Source organism: Giraffa tippelskirchi, chromosome 9, assembly GCF_054371585.1.
Source record: "Giraffa tippelskirchi isolate mGirTip1 chromosome 9, T2T-mGirTip1v1.2.pri, whole genome shotgun sequence".
Classification (NCBI taxonomy): domain Eukaryota; kingdom Metazoa; phylum Chordata; class Mammalia; order Artiodactyla; family Giraffidae; genus Giraffa; species Giraffa tippelskirchi.
Genome location: NC_137283.1, coordinates 48,690,819 through 48,705,889, shown reverse-complemented (window position 1 = coordinate 48,705,889; position 15,071 = coordinate 48,690,819). Strand labels below are relative to the sequence as shown.

General features: G+C 60.4%; 2 protein-coding genes across 22 annotated transcripts in view; one reads left to right on the top strand and one right to left on the bottom strand.

Moving 5' to 3' along the window:
• Positions 1-247: 247 nt before the first annotated feature.
• On the bottom strand, positions 248-5,197 carry MST1 (macrophage stimulating 1). 5 transcript variants are annotated; one of them, XM_081525540.1, is made up of 18 exons: positions 5,104-5,197; positions 4,081-4,228; positions 3,890-4,002; positions 3,695-3,809; positions 3,477-3,613; positions 3,274-3,394; positions 3,012-3,130; positions 2,649-2,817; positions 2,349-2,479; positions 2,160-2,262; positions 1,881-2,017; positions 1,764-1,791; positions 1,543-1,671; positions 1,307-1,384; positions 1,018-1,164; positions 831-937; positions 589-728; positions 248-482 (listed from the first exon to the last, which is right to left on the bottom strand). In XM_081525540.1, exons 1-18 carry the CDS (start codon positions 5,195-5,197, stop codon positions 321-323), a joined length of 2,178 nt encoding a protein of 725 aa, XP_081381666.1. In that variant the 3' UTR covers positions 248-320. The 5 variants fall into 5 exon arrangements, with proteins under 5 accessions (XP_081381666.1, XP_081381668.1, XP_081381667.1 ...); XM_081525542.1 differs by having other exon boundaries at positions 646-728; XM_081525541.1 differs by having other exon boundaries at positions 1,543-1,663; positions 1,756-1,791; positions 5,104-5,163.
• RNF123 (ring finger protein 123) overlaps positions 2,265-15,071 on the top strand; it is a 28,912-nt gene continuing 16,105 nt past the window's right edge. For 5 of the 17 annotated variants that reach the window (XM_081525492.1, XM_081525479.1, XM_081525488.1 and 2 more), the window contains exons 1-16: positions 6,077-6,149; positions 7,739-7,856; positions 8,137-8,221; positions 10,813-10,892; positions 11,019-11,113; positions 11,450-11,504; positions 11,617-11,702; positions 11,998-12,084; positions 12,304-12,371; positions 12,563-12,688; positions 13,060-13,174; positions 13,259-13,363; positions 13,785-13,910; positions 14,020-14,112; positions 14,190-14,263; positions 14,949-15,066. In XM_081525492.1, the coding sequence (XP_081381618.1) occupies positions 7,775-7,856; positions 8,137-8,221; positions 10,813-10,892; positions 11,019-11,113; positions 11,450-11,504; positions 11,617-11,702; positions 11,998-12,084; positions 12,304-12,371; positions 12,563-12,688; positions 13,060-13,174; positions 13,259-13,363; positions 13,785-13,910; positions 14,020-14,112; positions 14,190-14,263; positions 14,949-15,066 (1,395 nt within the window). In that variant the 5' untranslated portion in view covers positions 6,077-6,149; positions 7,739-7,774. Of the gene's footprint in view, positions 2,506-2,820; positions 3,941-6,076; positions 6,500-7,738; positions 7,857-8,136; positions 8,222-10,249; positions 10,893-11,018; positions 11,114-11,331; positions 11,505-11,616; positions 11,703-11,997; positions 12,085-12,303; positions 12,372-12,562; positions 12,689-13,059; positions 13,175-13,258; positions 13,364-13,784; positions 13,911-14,019; positions 14,113-14,189; positions 14,264-14,948; positions 15,067-15,071 lie in introns of those variants that run through there. The other 12 variants (XM_081525493.1, XM_081525480.1, XM_081525485.1 and 9 more) reach the window with 9 other exon arrangements.

Genomic DNA, 15,071 nt, shown 5'->3' with positions numbered 1-15,071 from the left:
CTCCATCAGGCTCGCTCCCTCAGCTGCAGCCCCTTGTGTTAGAAACTGCCCTACACCACTTTGTCCTCCCTGCCATTGATTTAGGGGACTAGTGAGGCCCTGCCCTTCCATAGCACCCACAGGTTAAGGCAGTCCTAGGGCAGATCACCCCACCTAAGATGTATTGGACTTGAGCCACGCGGGCCCTGCTGAGGAGTTGCCAATTCATTCCCCAGAAGCAGAGGCTAAGAAGCACCCTGCACAGACATCAAGAGGAAAGGTGGCTTTATGTCGGACAGAAAGCTTCGGCCTTGCCAAGGCGCACAGGATTGAGGCTGGGACTAGCCCAGCCTCATGACCTTGTGAATCCAGTCCACAAACACAGAGACACGCGTGAAGATGGCTGGCCAGCGGGGCCGTGCACACACTCGGTTGGGGATTATAATTCCCTGCAGGACCCAGCAGTCATGAGTAAAGCAGGCAAGTGGGCCCCCGTAGTCACCCTGGTAGGTGCAAGAGCTGGTGAGGGGGGCCTGGGCCGTGGCAGGGACTAGCCCCCTCGGGGGTGAAGCAGTACATTTTTAGCTGGCCAGGGACCCTGCCACTGACCTCACAGGCTCCCACAGGGGCCAGCAGTCCCGCAGTGCACATCTCACTCTCCCGTACGCGTCCTCGGTGCTTGACATTACATTCCTGGTTGGAGATGACATTCAGGAGGGCCACGTTCAGGACCGTGTCGTCCCCTGTACCTACAGTGAAGGGAATGAGAAGAAGGAGAGGGTCTGTGGGTAGGAACCAAGTCAGGGCCTATTGGCCTGGAGAAGTCCGTGCCCCCTGTGCTGTTCTCTTACCTTTGGTCTCCCCCCAGCCTGCAATCTCACACCTGGTGCCTGGAGGTACCACATACCGTTCAGGGGGCAGGCAGATCAGGGCCACACGCTGGTTCAGGATCACAGGTCTTGAGTGAGAATGAGGGCTTTCAGGGTCTGAGGCCACAAGGCCCAACCCCACCTCACACCCTCTTGACTTCTCACACACCTCTCCAACTTGAGCAGAACAAGCTGGGAGCCAGAGGGCCCGCAGACCATCTTGGCCATTGGAATGTGCTGCAGGTCTGGCTCCCCGGGCTGTGGGTCCTGGAACAGGGTGCCCAGCCACACCTCATAGCCCGCGAGAGACATATGGCTGAGAGAGAAGCTCTGCTAGATGAGTTGAGACTCAGGGTCTGCTGCCCAGCGCTCACCTGGTGACTTGCCGGGGAAGGTGGCTGAGAGGGAGATGAAGGCAGGGGGTTGGGACTGGGACCCCAAACCTAAGGGAGGCTCACCAGGAGGAGAAACACTGCCGGGCAGTCAGAACCCATTGCTCCTTCACTAGGGAGCCTCCGCAGAAGTGCTGGCCCTGCCTGTAGGAATGCGGGTTAGGAAACGGTCCTGAGACCCAGGCTGGACCTGCCATCTCCAGGTCCCCTCCAGGTAGGGGCAGGTTCCCACCCTGCTACTGGCACAGGCACAGAGGATATAGCTTCGGCCCATCTTGGGGAATCAGGCAGTCGAGCCTCACCGGTTGCGCAAGCTGACCGTCCAGGGTGAGTTCCCAGGCTGGCCCCCAACCACACGCAGCTTGGAACGCCACGGGTCCACTCGAGTCACTTTCTTGCCACATTTATCAAACAGCACCTGGTCTGGGGGACAGAGTGTGCTGAATGAGACCCCCGACTGGATGGACCTGGGGGGTGCAGAGGGGCCACAAGGAACGCCTGGCCCAAGTCCGTACGTGCAGTCTCCAGGATGGACGGCTGTTGGTCATCATCTGAAAGATCCAAATTCAGCATTAAGGGAGCCAGCCTTTGGCAGTGGAGGCTAAGGGCGGTGCCCCGGGGTTGAGTCGCTGGTGCTCACCACAGCGCCGCAGCGCACAGTAGTCGAATGGAGTCCCCGGGTCCATCGTATAGCACCAGGGCCCGTGACTATCCCCATCTGGGTTCCGGCAGAAGTTCTCCTCTAGGGGCGCGTGTGGGGCAGAAGTGTGCTTGAACCTGGGCCGAAGAGGGGAGCAAGATCAAAGGGTAACCCCAAGCACTCGCAGTGAGAGATGCCTAGGCTTGCCACCCTAGGCGTTGTCCCAGGCGGGGCCTGTGGCCTGGGTCTGGGAGGTACCAGGCGCGCGGACAAGCTTACTGTGGCTTGTGCGGGGTGTCAGCCGACCAGTTCTGGCATCGGATGCCCTTTCGGGTCTTGCTAACAGAGCCGCCGTACAGTTCCCCCGCGCCGTGGTAGCAGTCTGCGGTGGGCGGACAAAGGCGACCGTTAGGCGGTTCTCACCCTAGCCCTCCGGCCCCGTGCCTCCAACCCCAGCTTCGGCCTTACCCTCGGGCCGCACGTCGTCGGTGCAGCGCCGGATCTGGTAACAGAAGGCCATGCGCATGCCAGGCCGCGATGTGAAGCACCAGGGCGCCTCCGATCCGTCGGGGTTTCGACAGAAGTTCTCCCGAAGGTCCCTGAGCAGGCAAACTGCTCAGCCTAGGTGGGTCCCAGCCCGCCAGCAGGAGTCGCAGTCCAGCCTTCAGCTTCTCCCCAGGCCCCGCCTTCCTTCAAGCCCCGCCCGGAACCCCCCTCAGGTCCCACCCCCAGGAATACTCAGCTCCCAGCGGCTGCCAGCCAACTCACTTGCACGCATACTTTTCCGGCGCAAAGCGATGCTGATGTGGGAGCTGTGCATCCCAACGCTGGCAGGGCACGCCCGCGGCGGTGGTGTTGACTGTGCCCCGGTAGCCCTCGCCTTTCCCGCGGAAGCAGTTGAGTGTCGTGGCTTCCTGGCTCGGCTGTGCCTCGGACCCTTGGATGGATGGAGGCCGGTCGGAGCCGGAGCCGGAGCTGAGATCGGGTCGGGGGCTGGTGCGGAGCCCCAGGGTCTCTGGACCCCCGCCGGGTCACGCCCAGCCCCGCCTCTCGCCCCAGGCCACGCCCCCACGTGTCCCAGGTGCCCCCAGGTGCCCCCCCTCCCGGCCCGGCCCCGCCCCCACGCTGTACCGCAGCGGGGGAGGTCGCAGAACTCTCTCTCCATCTGCGGATCGGTGGTATAGCACCAGGGCAGCTCCGAGCCGTCCGGATTCCGGCAATAGTTGTCGTCCAGACTTTTGTCCAGAAACCTGGGGGCGGTGGCCGGGCGTAAACAAGAGCTTGGTACTCACCTGTCTGACCCCATCCACTGGGCCTTCTATCGCCCCGCCCCTGGAGACCTCGGCCCTCCCCTTGCCCGCCCTCCTCTCGCGCCGAGCTCGCCCACGCGTACTTGCCCGGCTCGAAGGGGTGAGGATGCGGGTGCTGCAGGTCCCAGCGTTGACATTCGCGTCCTGACTCGGTGCGGTCCACCGAGCCGCGGTAATCCTCGCCATTGCACCAAAGGCAAGCGGCTGGAGACACACGGGGCCGATGGGTTCGTGGACGGGCGTGGGCACGCGCCTCCCGCCCCAGGCTTGACCCGGAGCCGCTTACCCTCCCGGCAGGACTTTATGCCGCAGCTCTGGAAGCGCACGGCGGGGTCGGTTGTATAGCACCAGGGACCTCCCGGGTCCCTGTCCGGGTTGCGGCAGAAGTTCTCCTCCAAGCCGTTCCGGAGTGTGGGTGTGAACCTGTGAGAGCAGCAATACAGTGCGTGCTGGGGGGCAGGCGCCAGGCCGGCAGAGGCAGAGGGAAGCTGCTGTCTGTCTCACTTGTGGTCATTGGGAAACCTGTGGCTCCAGCGTTGGCAGGGTAAGCCACCCACTGTGATGGCCACAGTGCCCCGGTACTCGACCCCGTTATCCACGATGCAGGTGCGAACATAGTCTGGGAGCAAAAGACCCAGGATCAACAAGACCGGAGACCTCAGCAGCCCTCTCCCCAGCGCACACTTCGCAGCTACCCACTTTTCTTTTGGAAGAGGTCACAGCGCCCGGAACGCTGCAGTCGTGTATGAGGTGAGTGCTGGGTCCATGGCAGCAACTGGCAACCATGGCTGCTCAAGTTGTAGTGGAAGGCCCTGGGAAGAAGAGGCACAGGGTCACCGGTGCCCAGCTTCCTCTCCCTCCAGTCTTATCTAGGTCCAGTGGCCACTCACCTGCAATCCAGGAGGGGCCCACAGCGGCCTGCACATTCCTCAGCATTTGCCACATCTTCTTGCCAAGGCCCGGGCCCCACTGAGTGTAGCAGGTGTTGCAACTCCGTACCCCGAAGCACCTGGAAGTCATTCAAGGGCGAGCGCTGCCCTGCAGGGTGGGCATGCGAATCAGCACATGTATATCAGCACGTGCACACTTTATTCATTCAGGAGATCAAAATACAAGACCTCTGGAGTGCACCCTGTGATCCCGTCAAGGGTCAGACCCCTGTACTGGATGGGAGGAGCAGGCTCAGATGTGACTGTAGTTACTAGTGCACCTGTTTAGTGGGCAAGGCACTAGGCTCAGCTGTAAAACATACACTCTGAGTGCAATGCATGATGGTGCTGGCCCTATGGAGCTTATGCCATCTCATTTCTCAGGTGAGGATGCGAAGGCTCAGAGCTATCTTATTAACAAGGCAAAGGCCCAACCCAAGCATTCCGACTCCAAGTCTAAGTTCTCACCAGCATAAGGGTAAATGCTGAAAGTGTTAGTTGCTCAGTCCTGTCCAACTCTGCGACCCCATGGACAGTAGCCTGCCAGGCTCCTCTGTCCATGGGATTCTCCTGGCAAGAATACTGGAGTGGGTTGCCATTTCCTTCTCCAGGGGATCTTCCCAACCTGGGTCTCCTACATTGCAGACAGATTCTTTACTGTCTGAGCCACCTAACCAGCATAAGGGTATATGCTAGGTACGAGGATTAGATCTGGCTCATAAGGGATAAATGCCTGCATGTGTGTATGTGTCTGTGTGGTCCCAACACTGCCTCAAAGCTACAGCAGACATTTCACCGCAGGCCTGAATAGGCAGTGTGTTTATGTGTTCCTGTGGCTGCCCAGCTCTATGAAAGAAGCCAAGGTCACTCACTGCTACACACTCAGTAGGAAAGTAAGTTCCTGGCTCAGATAGTGGGATGGACCTGGGGCCGACCCCTTTCTGGAGGCAGATGGGGATCAGGGCTGAGGGGAAGGGCACTTACCAGGGGCCCCTGAGAACTGTATCAGAAGCAGCAGGAGTGGCAGCCACCCCATCCTCCTGGCTGGAGGCTGCACTGTGACCCACCACTGCCCCATCCGGGAAGTTGTGAAACCTGTCCCTACGGGATTGGGTGGCTCTGTCTCCACACCCCCACTCTAGGCTTGCTGGGATCTGACTTGAGACCCGGTGGCAGTAATGGGGGTGGTGCCAGGCCTCAAGCCCCCTAGGTGAGGTACGGGAGTCCTCACTCTGGCATAGTTACCCCCAAGAAGCCTCCCAATATAGTGGGCAGTGTTGGAAGGGTTCACTGGGGACACTTGAGGTGCCGTGGGGTGGGGGTGCGGCCCGCACAGCCTAGGCCCCTCTGAAGGGAAGGGCTGTGTAGATATGCCTGCTGCCAGAGGCCAGGGTTCCAGCCTGAAAGTAGTGATATTGAACTTTTCTGAGCTTCAGTTTTCCCCTGTAAAGTGGAGAAAATTCCCTGTTGCTTTGATGACTGATGGGCCCCCGCCGGAGGCATGTCTGCCCACGCCCCTGTCAGCAGAGCCCAGGGAAGCTCTCCTCGCCCGTCCAGAGGTGCTATCCCTGGAAAAGGTGAGCGAGGCCACGCGTCTGGCCTGAATGGAGTTGAGGGTGACAGGTGGCAGGGACCCTGGGAGGAGCAGCCTTTCGGACGTCCTAGCGGACCTGTGGGCCGGATCTCCAAATACGGGCAGGAGTAGAGAGAGAGGCGGCTAAGGTCTCTCAGGACACAGCGTTAACTGCACGGCTGGGCCAGGAGCCCCTCCCGCGCAGGCGGGGGTCGGAGGCGAAAGAGGTTGGGCAGTGGGGGCAGAGAGGCGAGGCGGGCTCCGGGAACATCCTGGCTTGGAGGCTGCAGATGGGGGTGCGCCCCCTAGCGGAGGCCTGGCGCGGGGCGGGGCGGAGCGCGTGCGCGTGCGCGGCAGTGCGCTTGCGCGGCGGCCGCGCGGTTTGGCCCCGGACGGGCGCCGTAGCCGACAGCTGGGCGGATGTTGTGATCCAGGACTCGGTGGCGGAGGCTGCGGGGTGAGTGAGGGGCGGCCGGGCTCCGAGATGGGCGGGTTTCCCCGTGGCTCCCCTTGCGTCCCGGCCCATCCAGTTGTGAGAGTGCTTGCCGCGCGAGGGATCGCAGCCTGTGGTGCCTGACTCCGGGCCGGAGCTGGCCTGGAGGGTCCTCCAGAGCTTGGGGGCGGGACGGAGGCGACTTGGGGGAGAGGAGCGGTGCCCTCGCGCCCTTGGGGGTGGCTTCGGTTCCGAGCCCGGAACCCTCGGTGGGGCTGAACGGGACGACGTGGCAGGGAGCCCCCGAGCAAAAGTCAAGGCCCGCCTCCCACCTGGGTCCTCAGCACCTGACACCCGGAGTGGATGCCCGAAAGGTTTGCTCATCAGTTCTGTGACAGCGTCTAACCTGTCGTGCACCTGCTCTGTGTCAGAGGGCCGGTGGTGGGCGGCAGGGCAGGGAGTCTCCTTCTTGAGGGGCAGGCGTGGTGCCGACTGGGAGTGGGCAAGAGTGTGTGGCGGGAGCAGAGGAGCTGTTTGGGGTGAGATAAGAGAGAGGAGTTCTATCTCAGGCTTTGCTGGCGGACTAGGCTCTAGACCCGCACCGACTAATAGAACTTTCTGTGATGATGGCAATGTTCTTTATTTTCGGTGTGTAGTCCAGTAACCATTAACCACATGGGGCCACGGAAATCCCTGAAACGTGACCACTCTAATTGAGAAATTGACTTTTAAATTTTTTAACTTTTCTCGACCCAGGGATTGAACCCGCATCTCTTAGGTCTTCCTGCATTGGCAGGCAGGTTCTTTACCACTAGCGCTGCCTGGGAAGCCTTCTGAAACTGAATTGAAATTTAAAGAGCTGTGTTGGGCATCACAGCTCTAGATCAGTGAGGCTGGCACCAGCGACCTAGGCCCCTTCAGAAGCAGCTGTAACAACACCATGGTGTGTGAGGGATGGACAGCAGTGGGAACAATGTGTTCTGTAATGAGGGCAGGGGTACTGCTGTAAGGGGGTAGGATGTTGTGTTTGTTGGTAGGGACAAGAAAACTTGCAGGTCTTTGGAACTGAGAAGGGAGGAGGATCCTGGAACTGAGGCAGGGGGTCCTGGCCGTGGATGTCAATAAGACTTGCAGCTGGAGATGGCACCAAGGCCTTTGGATGATGGACTAGGTGTAGGGTTCTCTCTTCCACATGTGGACCCAGCATGGCTGATAGCTGAGAAGGATACAGGAGCTCTGTTCCTGGGCCACCTCCCTTTGGACACCTGGGTCTGATTTCCCACTGGGTTGAGGCATTCGTTAATAGTTTGGTTTAACAAACGCATATCTGGCATCTGCTCTCTGTCGGGGCCTGAGTGAGCACTGGGACGTGGTGGGGGTACTGTCACATGGTCCCAGACCCCCACCCACCCTCCCTGTGTAGGAAGCTGGAAACCCCTGCTTGGAGGGCCCCAGGGTCTGGCAGAGCCGTGAGAGACTTCCTGGGGTGATGCCTGCGTGAGTGCACATGCAGTTGCTTCACCTGCTCCTAGGCCTTCCTGACACCCCAGGATTGAGGTCAATATGGGAGCCCTTGGCTTTCTTCAAATAGACAGGCTCTGCCTCTGCTTAAGTCCTCAGGACCATAGGCTGCCCACAAGAGATGAAAGATGGCGTCCAAGGAGGGTGGCATGGCTTTCTCCCGCAAGAGCTACAAACTGACCTCAGATGCTGAGAAATCCAGGGTCACAGGTAAGGGTTGGCAGAGCAGGGAGGAGGCTCCCAGTGTTGAGGGAAGCAGGAAGAAGACACAGAGGCAACCATGTCCCAGGTCCACTGAGCCCCAGGCCCTCCTGCACCTCCCTGTACCCGTGAGCCCCCTCTTCTCCACCAACAGCCATGGAGCAGGGCGCCCACCGGGACTGCTCCTCTGACCCCTGTGGCTGGGCTAGGACCAGGAGCCTCTGTGGCTGGTAGGGACTGGGAGCCACACTGACCGGGTGTCCCTTCCCCCTTCTAACCTGTGGCCCAGGCATCGTGCATGAGAAGCTGCTGAACAAGTACCTGCACCGTGTCTTTTCCTCTCCTGATCACGGCCCCGCGGCAGCCACCAGCAGGTATGGCCGGATGGCTCTCCCCTCCCTCTGCGGGGCCAGACCAGAGGCTGGAGGCTGGGTTGTGGGGAGGGAGGCTGGGCTCTGGGTAGGCTGGCTTGCGTTCCGTCCTCGCTCTACCGCTTCTGATTGTGAGACCTGTGGTCCAGAGAGTCCCAGAGTCTATGCCCTGGCGGTGCTGGTACCTCCCTTCTGAGGCTGTAGCAGAGGTCAGGGGCACGGTGCAGGGTTAGTCCTCAGCATGGCGCTTCACATCTACTCTACACGCAGCATCTGGTCTGTGTGCACCTGGCCTTACCTCTGCTGCACCCTGGCCCTCTGTAGCCTCTGCTGGATCTATAATATGCAGACCCCATCAGCCCTTTATTCCTTGCATGTTTAGTGTATTTAAGTTGAGCTTATATCCAAGTTATGAGTGCAGTTTAGCAGCAACTTATAAAAGCAAAAGCATCTGCCATCTTTTTCTAATATAAACAATCATGCGTGATTCCATTTTGTTTTCTTTATCTCATAATGTATGCAGTTTGGGTTTTGCCGTGTGGGAAATTTGCTTTAAATTTTTGTCACTGTCAGTTTTTTTAAAGTTATTGAGGAATAAGTGGCATACCGTAAACTGCGTGTGTTTAAAGCACACCATCTAGTAAGTTGTGACACAGATAACCTGAGAAACTGCATGGACATATCCCTCACCCCCAAAAGTTTATAGGAGTTTTAAATCCTGTTTTTGTCCTCAGAGGTTATTCCTGCATGGTTTTCTACACTACAAATTGATACTGGTGGGCATCTTTTAGGGCCAGGAATCTGCCTGAGCACTCCCTTGGTTTAGGGGACTTTGGTTTTTGTAAACAGTGCTGCATGGATGCCCAGGGTTGGCATCACATGCCTGGAGTGTTTGAATCTCAGTCAGTTGTAGGACTGCTGGTGAATTTCTTCTTCTTCAAAGGGTTCTGAACATTCGTCCTCCCTGCAGTGAGGCATGGGTGTCCCTATGTCTCAGCCCCCTCACCAGCCAGCCTTGTTCTGTCTTGCACAGTCTCTGCTCACTGGGCAGGCCCAAAGGACCCCCTCTTCCATTTTAGCAGCCATGGTGGCCAAAGGGTTTCCACTTGTGGAGGCCCACCTCTACCCTAGCCCCAGTCCTGGCCTGTCCTCAGGGCCACCCGATCCCTCCCTCATGTGACAGCAGAAATGATTCTGCTACCACTGGTGCTGCGGTTGCCAGGAGTGAGAGCAGGTGGCAGAGCCGTTAGTCAGTGGTGGTGGGGACGCAGAATTCTGGGCCAGGACCTGGGCAGGCCAGAAAGGCCAGGCCAGGGCTGAGGGTGGCCAAATGGGAGGGGCTGCAGGCATTCACTGAGACCGAGCCTCCGACTGCCGGCCCGTAGCTGCTCTGAAAAGCAGGCACAGGACTGGAGCAGCCCTCCCAGCGTGGGCCTGTAAGAAGTACCCTTGAGGAAGCCTGCTTGATCTGTGGGCCCGCTGGGGTGTTGAGAGACAGAGGGGCTCCAGCCTTCCATGTTACTGGCAAGGCACCCCATTGCACAGCTGCCTCCTGGCCTTGACCTGGGGCTCCACAGCAGTGGGGAGGAGGCTTCGTGAGTCTCTCCTTCTTGGCAGCTCAAGGTCAGTTGTAGCTCACGGTGTGGGAACATACAGCTCCCGGGCCTGGGCTGAAGCTACCTAGCCAGAGAGTTGGTGGGCTGGCCCATCCACGTGCCTTTCCAGAGCCTGACCTCTTGGGCAGTGAGCAGGGTGTGAGCTGGGATTCGACATGGAAGAGCAGGTGCCAGCAGCCTGTGGGCTGGATCCGGATGGGCCTCCGGCCTCTGCTCCTGGAGCCCTGCTAGTTACCACCACCTCATTCCTGGCTATTCTTAGCAGCTGAGCTCAGGATTAGCTGGCCAGCATTAGGCAGAGCTCTTCCTCCTCTGGGCATGTGTGCTGGGAGGATGAGGGGGCTACTCAGACACATCCTCCCAGCCCCTCTGGCTGGGGCAGGTGGCCTGCCGTGCGCTCTCCTCTCCTCTGCAGGTGGGTCCAGAACACAGCCAGCCAGAAGCTAAGAGGGCTGAGCCCTGCATCCTCCCAGGACATGTCTCATTCAACACACAGGCTTCCCTGGATGGGACCACAGACCTAGGGTCAAGGATTGGACTAGCTGGTCTTGGTACTGAGCATCCTGGGGTTCCACGCTTCTCCCAGCCCTCCTGGCCCAGGCGTAATCAACAAGCCACCTTCAGGAGTGGGCAGGTCATGGGCTACACAGGGAGCATTACTACTCGGACTCTTCACAGCATCTCTGACATACAGCTGTTGTTCCATTTGTACAGATGAGGGGATTAAGGCTGACAGAGGGCTCTTCCTTCTTCTTCTTCTTTTTTTTAAAAATCAGTCTTGCAGTGCTCCAAGTTTAGTGGATAACCCAGTCTTCTGACCCCCAGCATCCCAGAATGTGGGACTGGCACACCCCTTGTTCTGGAGTCTGGGCAGCCACCCTCCTCAGCTCAGGAGAAGGGGACTGGGAGAGGGGTTTGGCATCATCTGGCTGGTTTCAAAGACTTGGGGGCCCCCTCTCAGCCTCTCGCTCTCCCCAGGAAACCCTTGAACTTCCAGAACCTGCCAGAGCATCTGGACCAGCTGTTACATGTGGACGATGAGGAGGAGGAGAGCCAGGGTAGGTGGCAGCATAAATCTGGAATGGGGTTCAGGGGCTGGGTGGGCCTGGGGGGCTCAGTGCCCTCTCTGTATCTGCCTGAGCCTGTGCCCGGCCCAACCCCTCACCCTCTTCTCTGCTTTTCAGAACGGGATGAAGGGCGGCTTGGCCCGTCCACTGTGGTCCTCGACCACACAGGTGGCTTTGAAGGGCTGCTTCTGGTGGATGATGACCTCTTGGGGGTGAGCAAGGGCAAGGCATGGGGCCCCAGATCCAAGCCCCTCCTGATGTGGCCCATTGAGTCCCCAGCCCCCAAACCCTCCTGACATAGTCCCGAAACCCTCTTGGTGTGACCCCAGCCCGAGGTCTTCCCAACGCAGCCCACTCCCATCACGCTTCCGGCCCAGGTTCCCTCCTGACCCGGGCCTGGGCCCTTCCACCCTGTTCCGGCACGGTTCAGCATTGGCCGTGACAGGTGTCGCCACCGAGGCGGGCCGAGTTGGCGTGGGACTGTGCTCCCTTGGGGAGGCCCCCTGTGTGCCCGGGAGGAGGCTCACCACCCCCTGCTCCCCACCCAGGTGATTGGACACAGCAACTTTGGGACGATCCGCTCCACCACGTGTGTATACAAAGGTGAGACTGCGTTCCGCCATGGCCCTGGGAGTTGGCAAGGAGTTCGAGGGCCCAGGCCCGAGACAGGAGGCAGTCTTTGTTTCCCTGCTGGGTCTGACACAACTCTTTCCAGGGAAGTGGATCTACGAGGTGCTCATCTCCTCCCAGGGGCTCATGCAGATTGGCTGGTGCACAATCAACTGCCGCTTCAATCAGGAGGTACCGGCGGAGAGGGGCCCCTCCCAGGGAGACCTTGTCCGCAGCAGGCCTCAGCAGGGCTCAGGCAACCCCCTAGCCCGATGGGGTCCGTTCAGGACCCTCACCTGGACTGCCCTCTGGAGGAGGACCATGTCCCACACCATCCCAGGACACCCCAGCCCCGAAACAGCCCTTGTGCCTTCCCTCAACGCGTCAGCCCCCTTCAGTAGAGCCATGTGGGTCCAAGGCTGGTGCCTGGCGGGCTCTGGCCCTGCCCCTCCCCACTCCCCGGACCTCACAGAGGGCTCCTGCCTAGGAGGGGGTTGGAGATACACACAACTCCTACGCCTACGACGGCAACCGGGTACGCAAGTGGAACGTGACCACGACGAACTACGGAAAGGTGAGGCCCACCTCACCTGCTGCCCGCCTGCTCTCTGTCCCTCCCCATGGCTCGGTGCAGGCAACAGTGAGGGCATGGAGGGCACCAGAGGCGGACAAGGACTCAAGTCCTCTGTCCTTGTGGCCAGTCTCCCCTGGGTGCAGTGGAGACGCAGTGGGAGGGGCAGCGTGGGCAGGGCCCTGGGCTTCTGCTCATCTGCATGGCTTCCTCCCCTGGCAGGCGTGGGCGGCGGGGGACATCGTGAGCTGCCTGATTGACCTGGACGAAGGCACTCTGTCCTTCTCCCTGTGAGTCTCCCCTCTGTCCCCAAGCCTGGCCTCTGGGGCATCCCCCAGCTGCCCTCATGGTCCTAGCCCTACTGTAAGGGGTTTGGCTCTGGCAGCCGGGGGGTGGGCAGCCCGCACAGAGGCCTGCTTGCAGGTCCCTTTCAGCCACCTCCTTCTTAGCCCTGGCTGACGGGCCCTCTTTTCTGCTCTAGGAATGGTGTGTCACTGGGCACTGCCTTTGAGAACTTATCCAGGGGCCTGGGCATGGCTTACTTCCCAGCCATCAGCCTCTCCTTCAAGGAGTCTGTGGCCTTCAACTTCGGCAGCCGTCCCCTGCGATATCCTTTTGTGAAGAAGGCTGTGGGCCGCTTGGCTGCTTGAGGAAACTGGGAGAGGGGGCTCCCTGCTCCAGGAGCTCTGTGGGCTGGGGCGGGCTCTGCTGCCATGAGGAGTGAACAGGGTACGGCTTAGGTGAGTGTCAAGGATGATGCTTACACTAACCATCGTTGTTTGGTTGAACACTGAAAAGCATGAAAGGGCAAGAGAAGCTTCAGTCCACAGAGAAAGGGGAGGGAGGGGGGTGGTGCAAACCAGGCAGTGTGACCGCGCAGCCCTGCCCTGGAGCCCAGGCCCCACCACAGGGGTCTCGGTGGGAGGGGTGGGCGTGCTGAGCCACAGAGCATGTGTTGCTGGCTTAACTCGGTGGCACCTACCCAGTGGCGGGCTACCGGCCCCTGCAGGACCCTCCAAGTGCCGACCTGGTTCGGGCACAGAAGTTGTTGGGCTGCTTCCGGGCAGTGCTCAGCGTGGAGCTGGACCCCGTGGTGAGCCAGCATCCAGGCTGGGTGGGCTGGGGGCTTTCTGTGGCCCTCCGCCCCTCACCGTCCTCTCGTCCCCCGCATCCCCAGGAAGGGCGGCTGGTGGAGAAGGATAGCTCTGAGTGGCAGTTGCAGGGCCAGCCCACCATCCTCCTCACCCTGGCCCACATCTTCCATCACTTCGCACCACTTCTGGTGAGGGGACGCGAGGGAGGGGAAACGCCCAGGCTGAGGGCTGGGGTGCCGAGGTGCGTGAGGTCCAGCTGCATCACCTGGCGGGGGCCCCCGTGACCAAAGCTCTCAGACCTCAAGGACATCATGGGGCAGCGGTGGGGCAGGGAGGAGGAGATGCTTCCAGCTGAGGGTATCGGCCTTTCTAGAAAAGATCCAGGGCTGGTGACATCCCAGGCCGAGGGAACGGCCTATGCAGAGCCCCAGAGGGGCCGTGGGGCAGCGGCCTTTCCTGTGTCTCCGTCAGACCCCGGAAGGGCTCCTGCATGTCTGAGGGTTGCTCGAGGGGGTCCAGGAGTCCATCTGTGGCCTTGGTCAGGGCGTGGGGGGTGGGCCTGAGTGGGACAGAAGGCCGCCACCTCACCAGCACCCGGCCTTGGTGCAGCGTGAGGTGTACGTGGTGGAGGCTGTGCTCATGAGCTTCCTGCTGGGCGTCGTGGACGCAGGCTCCCCTGAGCAGGCGCAGACTGTGGTGCACCATGTCCTGGACCTCCTGTGGCTCTTCATGGAGGTGAGGCCAGGACGGGGGAGGTGCAGGGAGGTGTTGGAGAAGGCCACGCGGACAGCTGGCCTGGGGCCACCCTCGGCGGCTCACTGTGCAGCCTGACCCCCTCTTCCAGGACTATGAGGTGCAGGACTGCCTCAAGCAGTTGATGATGTCCCTGTTGCGGCTGTACCGCTTCTCGCCCATCGTCCCCGACCTGAGCCTGCAGGTGGGAGCTCCTGCCCCGGCCCTGAGCGCCCGCCCCCCGCGCCTCCCCCGCCCCCTCTGAGCGCCCTCTCCCCACAGATCCGCTACCTGCAGCTCACCATCGCCATCCTCAGTCACCAGAAGTCTCGCAAGTTTCTGCTTAGCAATGTCCTGTATCCTCCCCTTGCTGCCAGGCAGGCCAGACCTGTGGTGCCCGCTGGAGTCAGCAGAGGCCCTGGGAGGACGGTGTGCCTTCAGCCAGGGCTCCCCACAGAGGCTCAGGAAGGCCAGAGCCACCTTGTTTCAGGACTCAGCCTTCCAGCACTTTCTCTCCAGAGCAGGGAGGGTAGCGCTATGCGGAGGTGGGTGAGGTGCCACCCGTGCCTGCACTCTTCAGCCAAAGCGCTGCACTTTTATCTGTGGTCCATGGTGGGTGTTCCTGTGAGATCTTCTTTACGGAGGCAGCTCTTGTGTTTCCAGAAAAACATGGAGAACGGCAGAAGTAGGAAAGAGCATAGTTTCGGGACCCTGGCTAGGAAGCCTTTTCTGGGTAGCTGTCCTCTCTCTGGGGTCCTCAGCCTCCAGGAGGCAGAAGCACATGGAGAGGCCACAGCCCTCCGCCCAGCTGTCCCAGCATCTGCTTCTGTGATAAGCTGTGATCAGGCGCTTGCAGGGAATTGGGCGGGGAACTGACAACCACACCCCTTTCTCAGGGCTCACAGGCAGGGCAGACAAGCACACGGCAGCCATGGGCCCCTGAGATAGGGGAGGGCAGGTTCTGGGAGGGCTTCCGAGGGAGGATCGCGAGGGTGTCTGGAGCCCTGGCGGTGAGCAGAGCTCTGCCTTGACGACCACTAGCTTCGATGCGCTGCGGTCCGTCGTCTTCTTTTACATCAAGAGCCCGCTGCGCGTGGAGGAGGCAGGCCTCCAGGAGCTTATCCCGACCACGTGGTGGCCCCACCGCTCCCCCAGGGAGGTGAG